This window comes from Ptychodera flava, chromosome 6, assembly GCF_041260155.1.
Source record: "Ptychodera flava strain L36383 chromosome 6, AS_Pfla_20210202, whole genome shotgun sequence".
NCBI lineage: Eukaryota > Metazoa > Hemichordata > Enteropneusta > Ptychoderidae > Ptychodera > Ptychodera flava.
Window position 1 is genome coordinate 8,856,257 of NC_091933.1, and position 14,146 is coordinate 8,870,402.

General features: G+C 38.0%; 1 protein-coding gene across 1 annotated transcript in view; it reads right to left on the bottom strand.

Moving 5' to 3' along the window:
• LOC139134763 (visual pigment-like receptor peropsin) overlaps positions 1 to 12,607 on the bottom strand; it is a 44,819-nt gene extending 32,212 nt beyond the window's left edge. The window contains exons 1-3 of the mRNA XM_070701798.1: positions 12,242 to 12,607; positions 8,895 to 8,992; positions 1,911 to 2,223 (exon numbers count right to left, since the gene is read on the bottom strand). Coding sequence (XP_070557899.1) covers positions 1,911 to 2,223; positions 8,895 to 8,992; positions 12,242 to 12,495 — 665 coding nt within the window. The 5' untranslated portion in view covers positions 12,496 to 12,607. The remainder of the gene's footprint in view (positions 1 to 1,910; positions 2,224 to 8,894; positions 8,993 to 12,241) is intronic.
• Positions 12,608 to 14,146: the final 1,539 nt, after the last annotated feature.

A 14,146-nucleotide genomic window follows, 5' to 3' on the forward strand; every position in this document is an offset into this window, starting at 1 on the left:
AAATCTGTGTATTTATAGACTCTTGATTATTGATATTAATGTACTTGGTAAGACTAGGGTAGTTACCAGTGCATGTGTGAGCAAGAAATTTGATTTTGGAATTTCACCGAATTGTTAATTCACTATCTTGTCAGAGGAAACTATGAATAGTTTTTTTTCCATCACAAAACTAGTTAAATCTGTGTATTTATGTACGCTTGATTATTGATATTAATTTACTTGATTAGACTAGGGTGGTAACAAGTGGATGTTTGTGCAAGAAATTTGATTTTGGAATGTCACCGAAATGTTGATTCACTATCTTGTCTATATGGAAACTATGAATAATTTTTTTCAAATATAAAACTAGGTAAATCTGTGTATTTATGTACTCTTGATTATTGATATTAGTGTACTTGATTAGACTAGAGCGATTACAAGTTCATGTGTGTGCAAAAAATTGATTTGGCATTTCACCAAAAATGTTGATTCTCTAGTATGTGAGGAAACTTTTTCAGCCCGGGGCCACAGGATGCGAAGGGTTAATGAATCATATCTGATGAATTTTTTTTATGGGGGGGGTCACATTTACAATTGATGAATTGAGGGGGGGTCAAATTTTAGAAATTTGATATGGGGGGTCGCTTTTTACGTTTCATTTGTCGCTCAAATTCCGCCAACCCCCCCTCCCCGTAAATAACGAATGCTCCCTAAGTCGCAGGTTGCAGTTTGACAAACACGCAGGACGCAGGTCGCAGTTTTGAAGTCGCAGGTCGCATGTCGCATGTCGTGACCGGATTTCCATAAACCTCAGATCTCGATGTCTGAAGAGCCTTGAATTTTCAAGCCTCAAGATCTTGATGTCTGAAGTGCCTTGAATTTTCAAGCCTCAAGATGTTGATGTCTAAAGTGCCTTGAATTTTCAAGCCTCTAGATCTTGATGTCTGAAGAGCCTTGAATTTTCAAGCCTCAATATCTTGATGTCTGAAGTGCCTTGAATTTTCAAGCCTCAAGATCTTGATGTCTGAAGTGCCTTGAATTTTCAAGCCTCTAGATCTTCATGTCTAAAGTGCCTTGAATTTCAAGCCTCTAGATCTTGATGTATGAAGAGCTTTGAATTTTCAAGCCTCTAGATCTTGATGTCTGAAGTGCCTTGAATTTTCAAGCCTCAAGATGTTGATGTCTAAAGTGCCTTGAATTTTCAAGCCTCTAGATCTTGATGTCTGAAGTGCCTTGAATTTGAAAATTCAAGGCTTGAAAGCCTCTAGATCTTGATGTCTGAAGTGCCTTGAATTTTCAAGCCTCAAGATCTTGATGTCTGAAGTGCCTTGAATTTTCAAGCCTCAAGATCTTGATGTCTGAAGTGCCTTGAATTTTCAAGCCTCAAGATCTTGATGTCTAAAGTGCCTTGAATTTTCAAGCCTCTAGATCTTGATGTCTGAAGTGCCTTGAATTTTCAAGCCTCAAGATCTTGATGTCTAAAGTGCCTTGAATTTTCAAGCCTCAAGATCTTGATGTCTGAAGTGCCTTGAATTTTCAAGCCGCAGATCGTAATGTGTGAATGGCAAAACTCAATATTCCCATGTGTGTGAACAGTCTTTCTTGAATGCTCCAAATCTCAAAATTCTCAAATGTTCAAGTCCAATGCACAAATTGCACTGCCTTGAATGTTCTCGTATTAGATTCTGTGTTTGAAGAGTTTAATTTATTCAAACTTTTAGATCGTTCAATATTTAGATCTATGCAAGTTGCCTTGAATCAGTCACCAATTGTGATGTATGGATATAGGCTTGAGTGTTCAAGCCACACATCTCGGTGTGTGTGCGGCCTTGAATGTCGATTTTAATGTTAGAGATGTACGTTTTCAAATTGAGCTTTGGAAAGCTCATTTCAAAATGGAAGCCGTTATATATATACATCCTAATACTTACACTTTTAAATTTTTTTCCGCTGACTCAGGATTCCACGCAGCCTGTATGGACGCAGCGGATCTAAGCGTTCGAAACACGCCAACATAGCAGAAGATCATTATGGTTATTGGCAGAACAAACGACGAGAGAAAAAGGCTGACCACGTAGAGCACGTCATCAGTTTCATCTGACTGCCACAGCACGCTACACATCATTCCAGCGCCTTCAAAAGTGTACTCTGACCAACCGATGAGGGGAAACACTGACCAAAGTAACGCTAAGAACCATGCCACAGTTGACATCATTACAGCTCTCTTTTTGGTAATGTAACAACCTGGAAGAATAAAGTACATAGACATTTTTATTTAGACAAACAAAAGGTCGGATTCGTTATAGAACGGTAAGAAGTTTGCAAATAGGCAAAAATATGGAAGCGTATATGTTCCCATATACAATCTCCTCGGCCAATACGTTGGTAAGTATTTACCTATTTGAGTAGCTCGTATTAAACAGTTTCGGAAAATTGAATAAACTGCGTGTAGTGTCAGTAAGAGGGTAGGTCAATTACTGCTTTCATTTACAAGCACTTACTTCCGAAGTTACTTTCCTGGTCGATATCGAAGGGACTGTGACTGTACATTGCTTTAATATGTAAATGTAAAGTCACCGATTTCAGATTACCGTAAATAAATCAAACTCTGCACGGTAGATATTTCAACCATTTCTGTTGGCACATGGAGGGAACGCAAATGCGTTTTACATTAACACACAAATTCAGCCCCTCACGCTGATGGAGCGCGTTCATCGCACTTTTCATACATGTGACTTTAATGATATGCCGTCGAAACGGGCACCTTTTTTATTATTATTATTATTATTTATTTCAGACTGGGTTGTCCATATACAGAAAAGAAATTTAGTAAATGAAAATGAATACAAAACTCAGGCTTTTGGGAAAAAAAAGAAAAGAAAAACTACTTCAAATACAGTTGTTTTCTCCAGAACTTGAAGAATGCACTATCAATTACTCTATCTGATGAGGAGATAGCGGCAATAAGTAAATTTGTTGATTTTTCAAGTCTACATTTAAAGCTATAGATATTTCTGCGCATAACTTCTCCAAGAGACATGATATGATTTGTAGCATACATCGCAGACGCGCTACTAATGAAGGAAGACCTAAAAGTCTTCTCCATACATTATTATACATAACCTTTAACTTATTCATAACTTTAACTCTATAAGTTACCCAAAGATGGCAACAGTATAGATTTCAACAGTAAGCTGCAAATAAAGTCTTTTTCACTTCTGGACTACAACATTAAATTGCCTCAATAACATGTTCGCTCTAATACAAAATGCCCGTCTCTGTCTTTCAATATCGTCATCGTCATACATACCTCTACAAATGACATGACCAAGGTAGGTATGCGTGGATACAAAACTCAGTGTTTTATCATTGAGTGTCAGTCTAGGAATTCTTTGGACTTTTACTTTCGTCCCATTAAAAATCATGCACACAGTTTTACATGGATTGAAAGTGATGTCAAACTCTTTGGCGTAAATTTCACATATTCTAAGGAGACACTGTAAGCCCTTCGCACTTGGGCTGAGTAAAGTCATGTCGTCAGCATAAGCTAAATTATTTGCACAGACGCCACTAATGTGACAACCTACATTACAATCAGAAAGCTGATTTATCAAATCATCAACGTACACATTAAAGAGATATGGGGAAAGAACACCCCCTTGTCTCACACCATTAGAAACATGAAACCAGTCTGACAAAGAATCCACCCATTTTACACAGAATAACTGATTTCTATACCAATAATAAAGTAATCTGACAATGTACATAGGAACATTCCTGTCAATGAGCTTTTTCACCAGTTTAAAGTGGTTCACCCTGTCGAATGCCTTAGAGGCATCCATGAAGCATGCAAACACAGGACCACCTTTTGTTACATAATAGTTAATAATTTCTTTGAATGCAAACAGACAAGGTCGGTAGAATGGTCCTTCTTGAAACCGAATTGTAAATGGTGAGACGTAATAAAATCACGACATCTTGACAGTAAAATATGCTCAATAAGCTTGGACACCACCGAAGCCAAGGCAATTGGTCGGTAGTTGCTAGCATCACTGGCTAGCTTCGACTTGTCTTTAACAATGGGAACTAAGATAACTTTCATTATATTGATGAAAGGGTGAAATGAGCTCGCTCAAGGTCACAATTTGCCTCTTGTGTGACGAATTTGTCAAATCATTGTTGCCACTGTACTTAGCGTATTTAACGTTATGTTACATAGAGACTTCTGCTGAGGGACTGTGCTTGTACATAGAAAATGAGAAAATACTTCCCCTGTTTCAGGACCCTACCAGTTGAAAACGAAACACACACGAAAACAAAAAATAACTGACAGGAATGACGACACATACACTAATAGTAAAATTCAATACGTGTAGCAAGGAATGCAAAGTTAATGTATGAACGAAAGGTCGACGAATTCATTAACAACATGCCAAGTTTATATTCTCGGTAGTCATGGTGACATATTGTACTTCTTTCGTCATGATCATTCGGTTTCGTAACTTTTTAATATTTTGATGTTGTTATAAAAACATAATCAATCAAACATTGATGACGTGTTATTTCCCTTCACGACCTTCATCCTTGTCACAGCGACCGAGAGCATTGCACATTTGTTTTATTTCATATTCCTCGGGAAATTCTCTTTGTTTGAACTCCATCTATTTGATTAAACTGTGGGCGTCTATCATTAAAAGATATTCCACCAATTGCTGCTCACACCTCTCTCTTCCCCACAGAGTATTCAATGTGATTGTTGACCTGCACGATCTTAATGGAGTTTGTGCATGTGCTGTAGAGTCAAAAGAAGTGAGCTCGAAAGAACGTTAAGAAACAGATGAGGTAGCTAAGAACGTGGCACAGATTATTAATAGCTCATCATGAAGACTACGCCGATTTTAAAGCGTTATCAGGAGCATGTACCCAACCATAGCAGAAAAGCGCTTCATTGAATATATTATTTCCGTATCTTTTTTTCAAAATACGACTTTGTTTGCCATCTTCGAAAATGGATTAAGGCAGAATGCGCCTCGAGGACAGATATTCGGATCTCCAATTTTTAAGATACTTTCTGATCAACCACTTGTGTTGTCTCATTTAGAAGTTCGTTGAGTTACTGAAAGTTTCACTGTCTTATTCTTTTGAAAATCGAAAATTTATTTTGTCTCTATAGAGTCAACACACGAATGGCGGCCATTTTGAATTTCATATCTCTGTCATGTTTAGGTAATTGGTATCTCTAGTGCAAAATTTTGTTCAGTGACCGATGATTTTATTCTTGGTTTCGAAGAACAGTGGTTTAGAGTTTCCTGAGGAAAGTTTGAACAAAGGTTTGAGACTTTCAATTTCGAGGCGTGTACTACCTTAATGTTAAAGGTATACTGTCACCTGTTCCAATTTTGCCACATTTACCATGGAAAGAGAAAATCTAACCAATCACAGATTTTAAGCGGGTGGCCGCCTTTTAAAAACAGCGCCCTCACATGGACATTTTGATACCAAGGAACACCCCTTTGACCATATATAGGCATATTTAGATTACAGGTGACTGTATACATACCTTTAAAAAAAACCGATAAAGTTGAGTCGGAGGATTTGCAAGACCACTCTTCAAAGTCTACTCTCTAATACCGATCCAGTAAGCTTTCGAGGTATCCTTCATACATGGTGAATAAAATTAAGTCCCTGAACTTGAAATCGAAATAAATCAACTTCACAGGCTATCGCCAAATAGATCAAAGTTTAAGTTGAGAAAAGTTGAAGTTCTTCATGCAAGGACCTTAAAGTGGCACTCCCACTTGGTAACATTTTTAAAACACATTTTTTTAATGCCATTGGTCGATATTAGACGTGGCGACTGCCCACAGAACGCGAGATATCGATATAAACATGTCCTCAAAAAAGTACAAGTTTGAATTCCGGTGGCCCACCTAAATTCAGCTTCCGAACATCGAACGTTCGGCACTGGGGCCATTGTCAACTAAGCTATGTAGTACGAGTCTACTCTGACGCTGCTGTACGCCACAGTACCACTCGCGTCGGTGATCGGTCATGTCCCGTGGGATAAAGCCGAGTCTTACTGACTCTGCAAAAAAACCCCGAAAAACAAAGTTTGCTGATTCCACCAGAATTCGCATAGGTGACCAGCACAGTTACGTTTGGTTGATACATAGCGGCCGCCGCGTGGTATGCAGACGCATACCACGTGGCGACCGCTATGTATCGAACCACGCGCAACTGTGTGGCAGACGACAAAATGTAGTCATCAGAGACGGCTAATATTTTACTCGTAAAAACTGATATCTATGTGGTATTGGTTAAAAATCTAATACAACTGATTGAGAATAATGACACCGACAAAAACTAAGGAGAAGTTTTAAAAAAAAAATTACCTTAGGTAAAGGCATAATGCTGTATATAAAGTCTTCGCAGTGGGTAAATTAATTGCGTCATTCAAACGTTTTTGGACTCCCTAGAATATTGTCCATCAGCATAACAACAAACCTTCGGGGGATTTCGGGTCATAATAAGAAACTTCGGGATGTGAAAAATACGCTCGGGAAATGACATGTTTTTATCGATATCTCGCGATCCGTGCACAGTTGCCACGTCAAATATCGACCGTTGGCATTAAAAAATGTGTTTTAAAAATGTTACCAAGTGGGAGTGCCTCTTTAAGTTTAGAGCACCCCCGGAGATACATAGCATGTTCTTGCATCGCTCAAAGGCGAAAAAATAATCTGACTCATTCTTTGCCCACTGAGCGCAAGCTTCCTAAATCCTTAGAGTGTCCAAACACACTCGTTTATTCTCAGTCACCCAAACGCGCATCGGGGCACATATTTGGACTTTCAAACTTTTACAATTCTTCTCTGATCTACCTCTTGTGGGGTTCATTTTAAAGCCCTTGGTGTAAGAAAACTTTTTAGCGTCTTAGTTTTTCAAAATCGAAAATTGTATTTTCCCCATAGAGTTAATACGGGGGGGGGGGGGGCGGCCATTTTGAATTTCAGATATTGGTAAATCTTGGGTAATATATATCGCTAGTACTAAAATTTGCACGATGACCCCGATTTTATTGTGAATTTGAAAGAGAATTGTCGAAAGATTTCTTGAGGAAAGTTTGAGTAAAAGTTTTAAATCTTTCACTTTCGAGGCCCATACTACAACATCAAACACCCATTGAGTTTCTTCGAATGTCCCGATTCACCACGTTTGTCACGTGATAGAAGTTTCGTCTACGATAAAGGCTTTATCCTACGTTTATTCGTCGGGCATATCTGATAACGAACTTCATGAAACCCACCAGTTTCCAGCAATCACATCTGATCACCTCCGAGTCATTACCATTTTGAACATAACTTTACGTGCCCATCAACTTTCGTTATATGCAACCTGTGTAAATACGCCCATCTGCTTTTTAGCTAAGATTTCCATGGCAGACTGTTTATAATGGATGGGTTTAATTCCTACCAACAATCATTAAATGATGCGCAATTCAACCAAGTTAACACTTTTGAGAGAAGCTTGTAGGTGTAACCCTGCCCATTTCCTAACCAAGGGCAGTAAATCGAAACATGACTACTTTAAGGACGCCGGTGACTCAAACCAGGATTTCAAATTCATAAGGAACGCAAATACAATGCAAAGAAATTTGAAACACGACTTTTCGATAATTCTTAAACCAATCATTTTAGCAAGAGGTTGATATGTTCTCTCGAATATGACAAAAAGCATGACTGAGGAATTTGACGCTCTTTTTACAGTAAAACGCAAGCGTACCCAGTATTCGATTGAGTATACAAGTAAATCACTGAGTAAAAAACAACCCCCCTGCCTACAATACCCTACCCCTATGTATGTACATGTGCAACCTTTGGCGGTGTTGGTGGCAGATATTTTAAATCAATATCTAATTTCACCAGAGAAACAGAAATGTCTCCAACTGATGGTGAGCATTGTGTTGAGTAATGAGACCATGAGAGTACTTCCAGGGCGCATTTCAGTTCCCCTCATCAAGAATAGTTCTTAACCATTGTTCGATTATACAAGCACTGAATTTACCTGGCTCTATCGAAGAGTTGATATGGTGGCTGGTGAACACAACGTATTGTCCAGCGTGTCTGCATTATATCAATTTGAATTTGTGACCACCCCGACGGATTATTCACTGGCTGAATTGAGCCGTGAGAAATGGATAGCTTCCACTCCTTAAAGGCATGTGTTGGCACCAGATTGTCTCATCAGAATATCTACCAACCTGATTACAATTTCAATGGAAAACAAAAGGCTATCACACCTCCGTAATCCTCTTACAGACTAGAACAAAGGCGATCCCAGAGATCGCGAGCAATGCCTTTAAGGCCATTTAAGTAATATGATTATTTCCAACAAACGCTTTCAGCTGTCCACATATGTTTAGCTGCATTAATAATTGGTTACTCAATCATTCGATATGTTTATTTTATGGCTAACGTTATCAGCTTTTGTCGAATTACGAATTATTATTTGGATGTGCCCGATGACTCTCCAGTCGTGAGATCTAAAGGGAAGCATAACTTATATAATACATACATATACACATGCACACATACATACATACATACATACATACATACATACATACATACATACATACATACATACATACATACATACATACATACATACATACATATATATATATATATATATATATATATATATATATATATATATATATATATATATATATATATATATATATATATATATATATATATATATATCATATCCTCTGCCCTTTATTCAGACGTAAGCGTCCTTTCTACTGTCGTTAGGCAAGGCTTTTTTCGTTTAAGAAAGAAATCCGAAGAATGTAAACTTGACAAGAAAACTACAAACTGCGTGATTATGGAGACTCGAATGTCACTTACCGATGTGAGGTTTGACGATTATCAGGTATCGATCGATAGCGATCAAGGCGTGTGTGTTTATCGATACAAGGCCAAAAAAAGTGTTGGCGAAACCATACCTATGGAGAAAAATATGAAACAATGTGGAATACGTTCTCTTTCGGAAGAATGGCCTCTGAATTGTTTCAAGTGAATTCACAAGTCCGAAACTCTCCGTCATGACACTAAAGTTCCTGCATCGTGTGGGATATTCTCAACTCGTAAAAAGTTATAAAAAAGCCACAATAACACTACCGAACATTGTTTTGTCATTAATTTCCTCGCTGAAAAAAAAAAGATTTATGTCACACGTTTGCAAAAGTTCTGATATTCAACCATAGATAGAATGAAAATAGAGAAGCGACGTATAGTTCTAATTTTAGGGTCTCCGACTGCAAGCGTCTACTAGAGATATTTGTTAGATTTATTTGAATGGACACAAGCCTCAGGGAAATTTATTTGGTAAGTATAGGTACAGCGAGATCAAATCTATATCTGGTGGAAGAGTTAGCTTGAGGGATGGCCCATTTTATGTCGGAGGCGGCTTGGAAGATTTGGGGAATGAGAGGTAAAAAAATCCAGCCAAGGATGACAGAGAAAATAAAAAATATTGTCAGCAGATATGAAGTAAAAATAATGCACGGACAGTTACTGCAAATTTTCGACGCGCCCTCCGGGTTTTCCCATTCTATAACATGTTCATTTTCGGCGGGAACTTTTTGCACGCCATTTTTGTAATATCTTTAAATGTCAGCGCGCTCTTTGGGCACCTTATTGTCATAACATCTTTAATTTTCGGCGCATATCCGTGGATCGAGACATTTTTATAACATGTAAATTTATTGCTATTTTTTCATAAATGCTCTGATTTATTTTTTTTTGAAATATTAAGTAGTACTTTTCATTTGTTGTGCTTCTGCTACAGTTTCTCATCCTTACACCTGAAAATATATCGAATACTCAATTTAACTTCTTCACATAGCCTGCACCGGATATCATGTGTCCTTTGCTGTTCTTTTCAATTAGTGTCAGGCTTATCATGACTTGTTAACAAACGTATATTTGTTGTACATAAAGTGGTTCCCGCACTCAGCTCGAAATTGGATGGTTCTAGAAGTACAGCACTCTTTTTCAATTTCTAACAACTTTACGCAATGCAATGTGACGTGGGTTGACCAAGGGTGCAAGAATTTGCTGTAAAGAGACTTACTTATAAATATCTTTATAATATCCTTAATTTATGATTAATTTTGTCTTTCAAGGCATGTTATAGGATACGCCTGTCAATATTCAAAAGTTAAAACAGAAATTTCAAGCATTTCTGTAGCATATATATATATATATATATACAGAAGCTGCATTTTGATTTCTTTGCATTCATTTATATTTTTTCATTTCTTAATGCAAAGAAATGCAAATTAATGTGAAGAAATCAAAATGCAGTTTCTTATGTGCATTAGAAGTGTATTTTGATTTCTATACATTAATTTACATTTATTTGCATGAAGTTGCGAAAAAATAGAAGTTTTCCTGTTTGGATATTCACTTGTTTCTGTTGACATGATAATAATGGGAAATAATTTTGTGTCTACAATATTTTGAATCGTCATGAAAAATCTGTTAAAGCACTCAAAATGGCCACCAAATAACCCCATTTTAATACGTAAACTTCAAATTGTTCTGTATCGGGAGAGGGAAGACCCTTCTAACCCATCCCAAAGTAATCAACTACCTCTACAAATTTCCAGTCTTTCAAAATGTTACTTGGTTTGCGCCATTTGCTTTAAGCGTGCTACCCAGAACCTTTCAAGCGCTAAAAACAGTAGTCGTTTCCCGTTACAGACCGGGACCTCGACGACTTCTGATTTGTCTACGTCAGTAATCTATTTCTTTATTTTCATTATTTTCTTCTCTATTTCCCAACTTTCCAGCATTCTCAAGCAGATGCTGCTTGCTTCCCTATTCAGTTTCGTCATATGACGAAAGCGAAAGTAAAAGAACCATATATTCGCATTTCGCATGCCCGTGAAAAGATAAAGATTGCTCTGAGAACGGGGGGGGGGGGGGTGAAAAAAGATGCTAGGATTCACACAGTTAAAAATAATTCCAGGTGAAGCAGAGAGGAAAAAATATGCTCCAGAGTCAAGATTCCAAGCCCTCCTAATATGAAACGGTCCATTCCTTACTGATTTTTTACCCTAGGTGGATAGACTAAACTGATCGAAAGAATCTTCCCCAAGGCTGCCCGACGCCAAGTTAAGGCGATAGTCAAGACCATTGTTAAATCCGATTGTCGACATGTTTCATGTCTATCGCTCAATTTGTAGTTATCTGAGTGGTAACTAAAAAAAATCGTATCTCTTGAACAAAAATAATCCATGGCAAAGTCAAAATGTCTTTGGAATTCAATGTTGCATCATGGTGAAGGCAGAGATGCTGGGCAGATGTAGCTTTTGCATTAGGTGGTACATTCCTACAATTAAACCAACATGCAATCAGCTTGTTTCTATTTAAACATGAATGGGTTTGACAGGTCCACTAACAATGCAGTCGGAAGTACCAAAAGATGTGCTGTCAGCGTGACGTCATCATCGAGGAAATAGAATAAACATAGAAAACGGGGCTACGGCGGAAACACAGTTACACAGTACCTTGACAGTGTTTGTCAGTATAGTGGGGAAAATGACACATTTCTCATACACATTCTTGAGATGAGTAGTAGAGTTATAATATTCACAACATAAAACGGAATGAGGTGAAAACCACCGGTTTTGTTGCTGAATTTTTCATCTTGAAATTTTGCTGTTTATATTGACGTCCTGCGATATTTCCTTCACCAAGAACCTCTGAGTAGCTGTTATATGTCTCTATCCCTAAGAATTAATTGCCCGTCGACTGAACGATCCACACTGTCAACGTTTCCACATAAGACTGTATACGGGTACATAAAAACCACGGTCCCTCCACAAAACACGTGCCTTTTCACGTGTTTCACATTTTTTAAAAGTTTAAATGAAACGGAATAAACCACTTATTATAAAACATTTGCATGGTTTAATCTGCCATGATCTCTTGACTCAAATAATAACTGACAAACGTTATAATGGAACTGACTTTCTAGAAATGAAAACAGTTTTTAAACTGCTATTCAAACATTGTTACGTCGACTTTGGTAATTGAAACTGAATCCGAAAAAAATCTCAGTAACATCAAATCAGTTTATTGATCGGTGTCTTGGTGTTTATATTTTTGACAATCAAATGAACTAGACAACAGCGATGCATACTTTGCCAAAAGTCAATGACAACGTATCGCAGTATTTTACTCACCATTTGCAGCCAGCTTCCCCAAAGAGCCATCTGCGTGATAAGCTGGCTGAAGCAGAGATTGGATTTCCAAAAACCGATATCGCCAGATCGCTTAATGAAATCGACAAGATAAATATGTTCGTTGGCGTTCGAATCTTTTTGTCTATTATAAATGCCAATTGGACCATGATGTTACCGAACGCACCAAGAATACCAATCAACGCAATGGTAACACCAGTCGCATAGTAAGTGAGGTTGTCCAACTGTTTTTCCATATTCCCGGTAACTATAAGCCTACATCAAACGCCAAACAAACGAAATCAGGACATGTTGTAGTCACTCGTAGCGGATGGCAGATACTCGAAAAAGAGCGCCACGGCGTGCTATATGAAGTATAGTGTCTCAAAATAAAGACGCATTGAATCAGCGATTTGTCGATGGAAAGAAACAATACTCGGTCATTCTATTCAGTTTTAGGGGTTGTATGTCTCTCATGCAATGGCCTTTCTTTATACAGAAATACCGCCAAATCCTTGCAGGAGGGTAGAATTTTAAACATTTACAAGTAATATAACGCTCGTACCACAGGCCTGCTTGAGGGGATGTAGTCCAATGGTATTAAACACACGACCTAGAACAGTATTGGACGAGAACTTGTAGTCAGTAGTTCTTCATGTTGGCGTCACTTAACCTGAGCCGTTTGGAATAACCAACTTGCAGCGTGGATATTACATAGGTTGAAGTCTGCGCTTAACGTACGTATAGTCATTGATGCACATCCTCCACATTGAACCATTACTCCAGCGTGGCATTCGTTTTATTCCATTGATGTTCACCCTCAATCATTATTGAAATCTGTACAAACAGTTCGACACGTACCGTTGTTTCGACAAAATCTCTCTCTCTCTCTCTCTCTCTCTCTCTCTCTCTCTCTCTCTCTCTCTCTTCATTTAAGGCAAGCAAACTTGAGATTAAACGGTTTCTGAAGGTTTGCGTCGACGCAAAGAAAATCACTGTCGCTATTAAAGAATAAGTGAAGATGGGCTTCAACAGATACACTGTGCGTCTATTTTTCAATAGACCAAAACTTGCATACCGTCGTCTCTTTTCTATCATGTCCTTTAGATATGACATATTTTTTTCAGTGAACTTTATGTACTTTATTTGTCAGTATTTTCAAAATCGCACTGATTGTATCTTCATAAAAGTTGAATTTCAATGACAATTCCATGATTCCGGATGTTATCACAAGCCATTATCTTTTCTAAATAACTGAACGGACAAGAGTAAGGATGGTTTTTCAGGTGGATGAAGTGCCATTTTGTCCCAGGTGTTTGTGGAAGATCATGGGATTCAATTTTGCAAGCGTAGTTGGGAAGGGTAACATTTTCATGCATGATAAGCTGGGCGTACACCTAGAGTTGGTCATTGATTCCATTTTGATTTCTGCCCTCTACGTGCGAGTGGAAACGAACTAGCCATGTAGAACAGTCGCCGGGCACGTTTAGTTTTTGACCCCCACCCCCACTCCATCCTGTTTTCATCCTGAACCCTCAGAAAGCAATTCTCTAAAGACTTTTAATTTGCCTCTTTTCATAGTTGTGAAGAAGATATCTCTCATTCGCAATCACCGCGACTGGCCAGTCGTTTGTCTGTTGTTTTTTTTTTGTTTTGTTTTTTTTTTTTTTTGGGGGGGGGGGTTGGAAGACCCCTAAACGTTTTCTTGTCAATAGAGGACGACTCTGAAAATGTTACTTAATGTTGGGGAGGGGCCTGCGAAAAAAAAAAGAACGACAATACTGTCTACCATGGTCCCTTGCTGTTAGTTGTGCTCGTTGCTTTACTTATAAGGTTAGGATTTTAAACGTTGTATCGGATCACAAATATCTCGGTTATATTTTTCCTGATACGATAACAGATGACGCA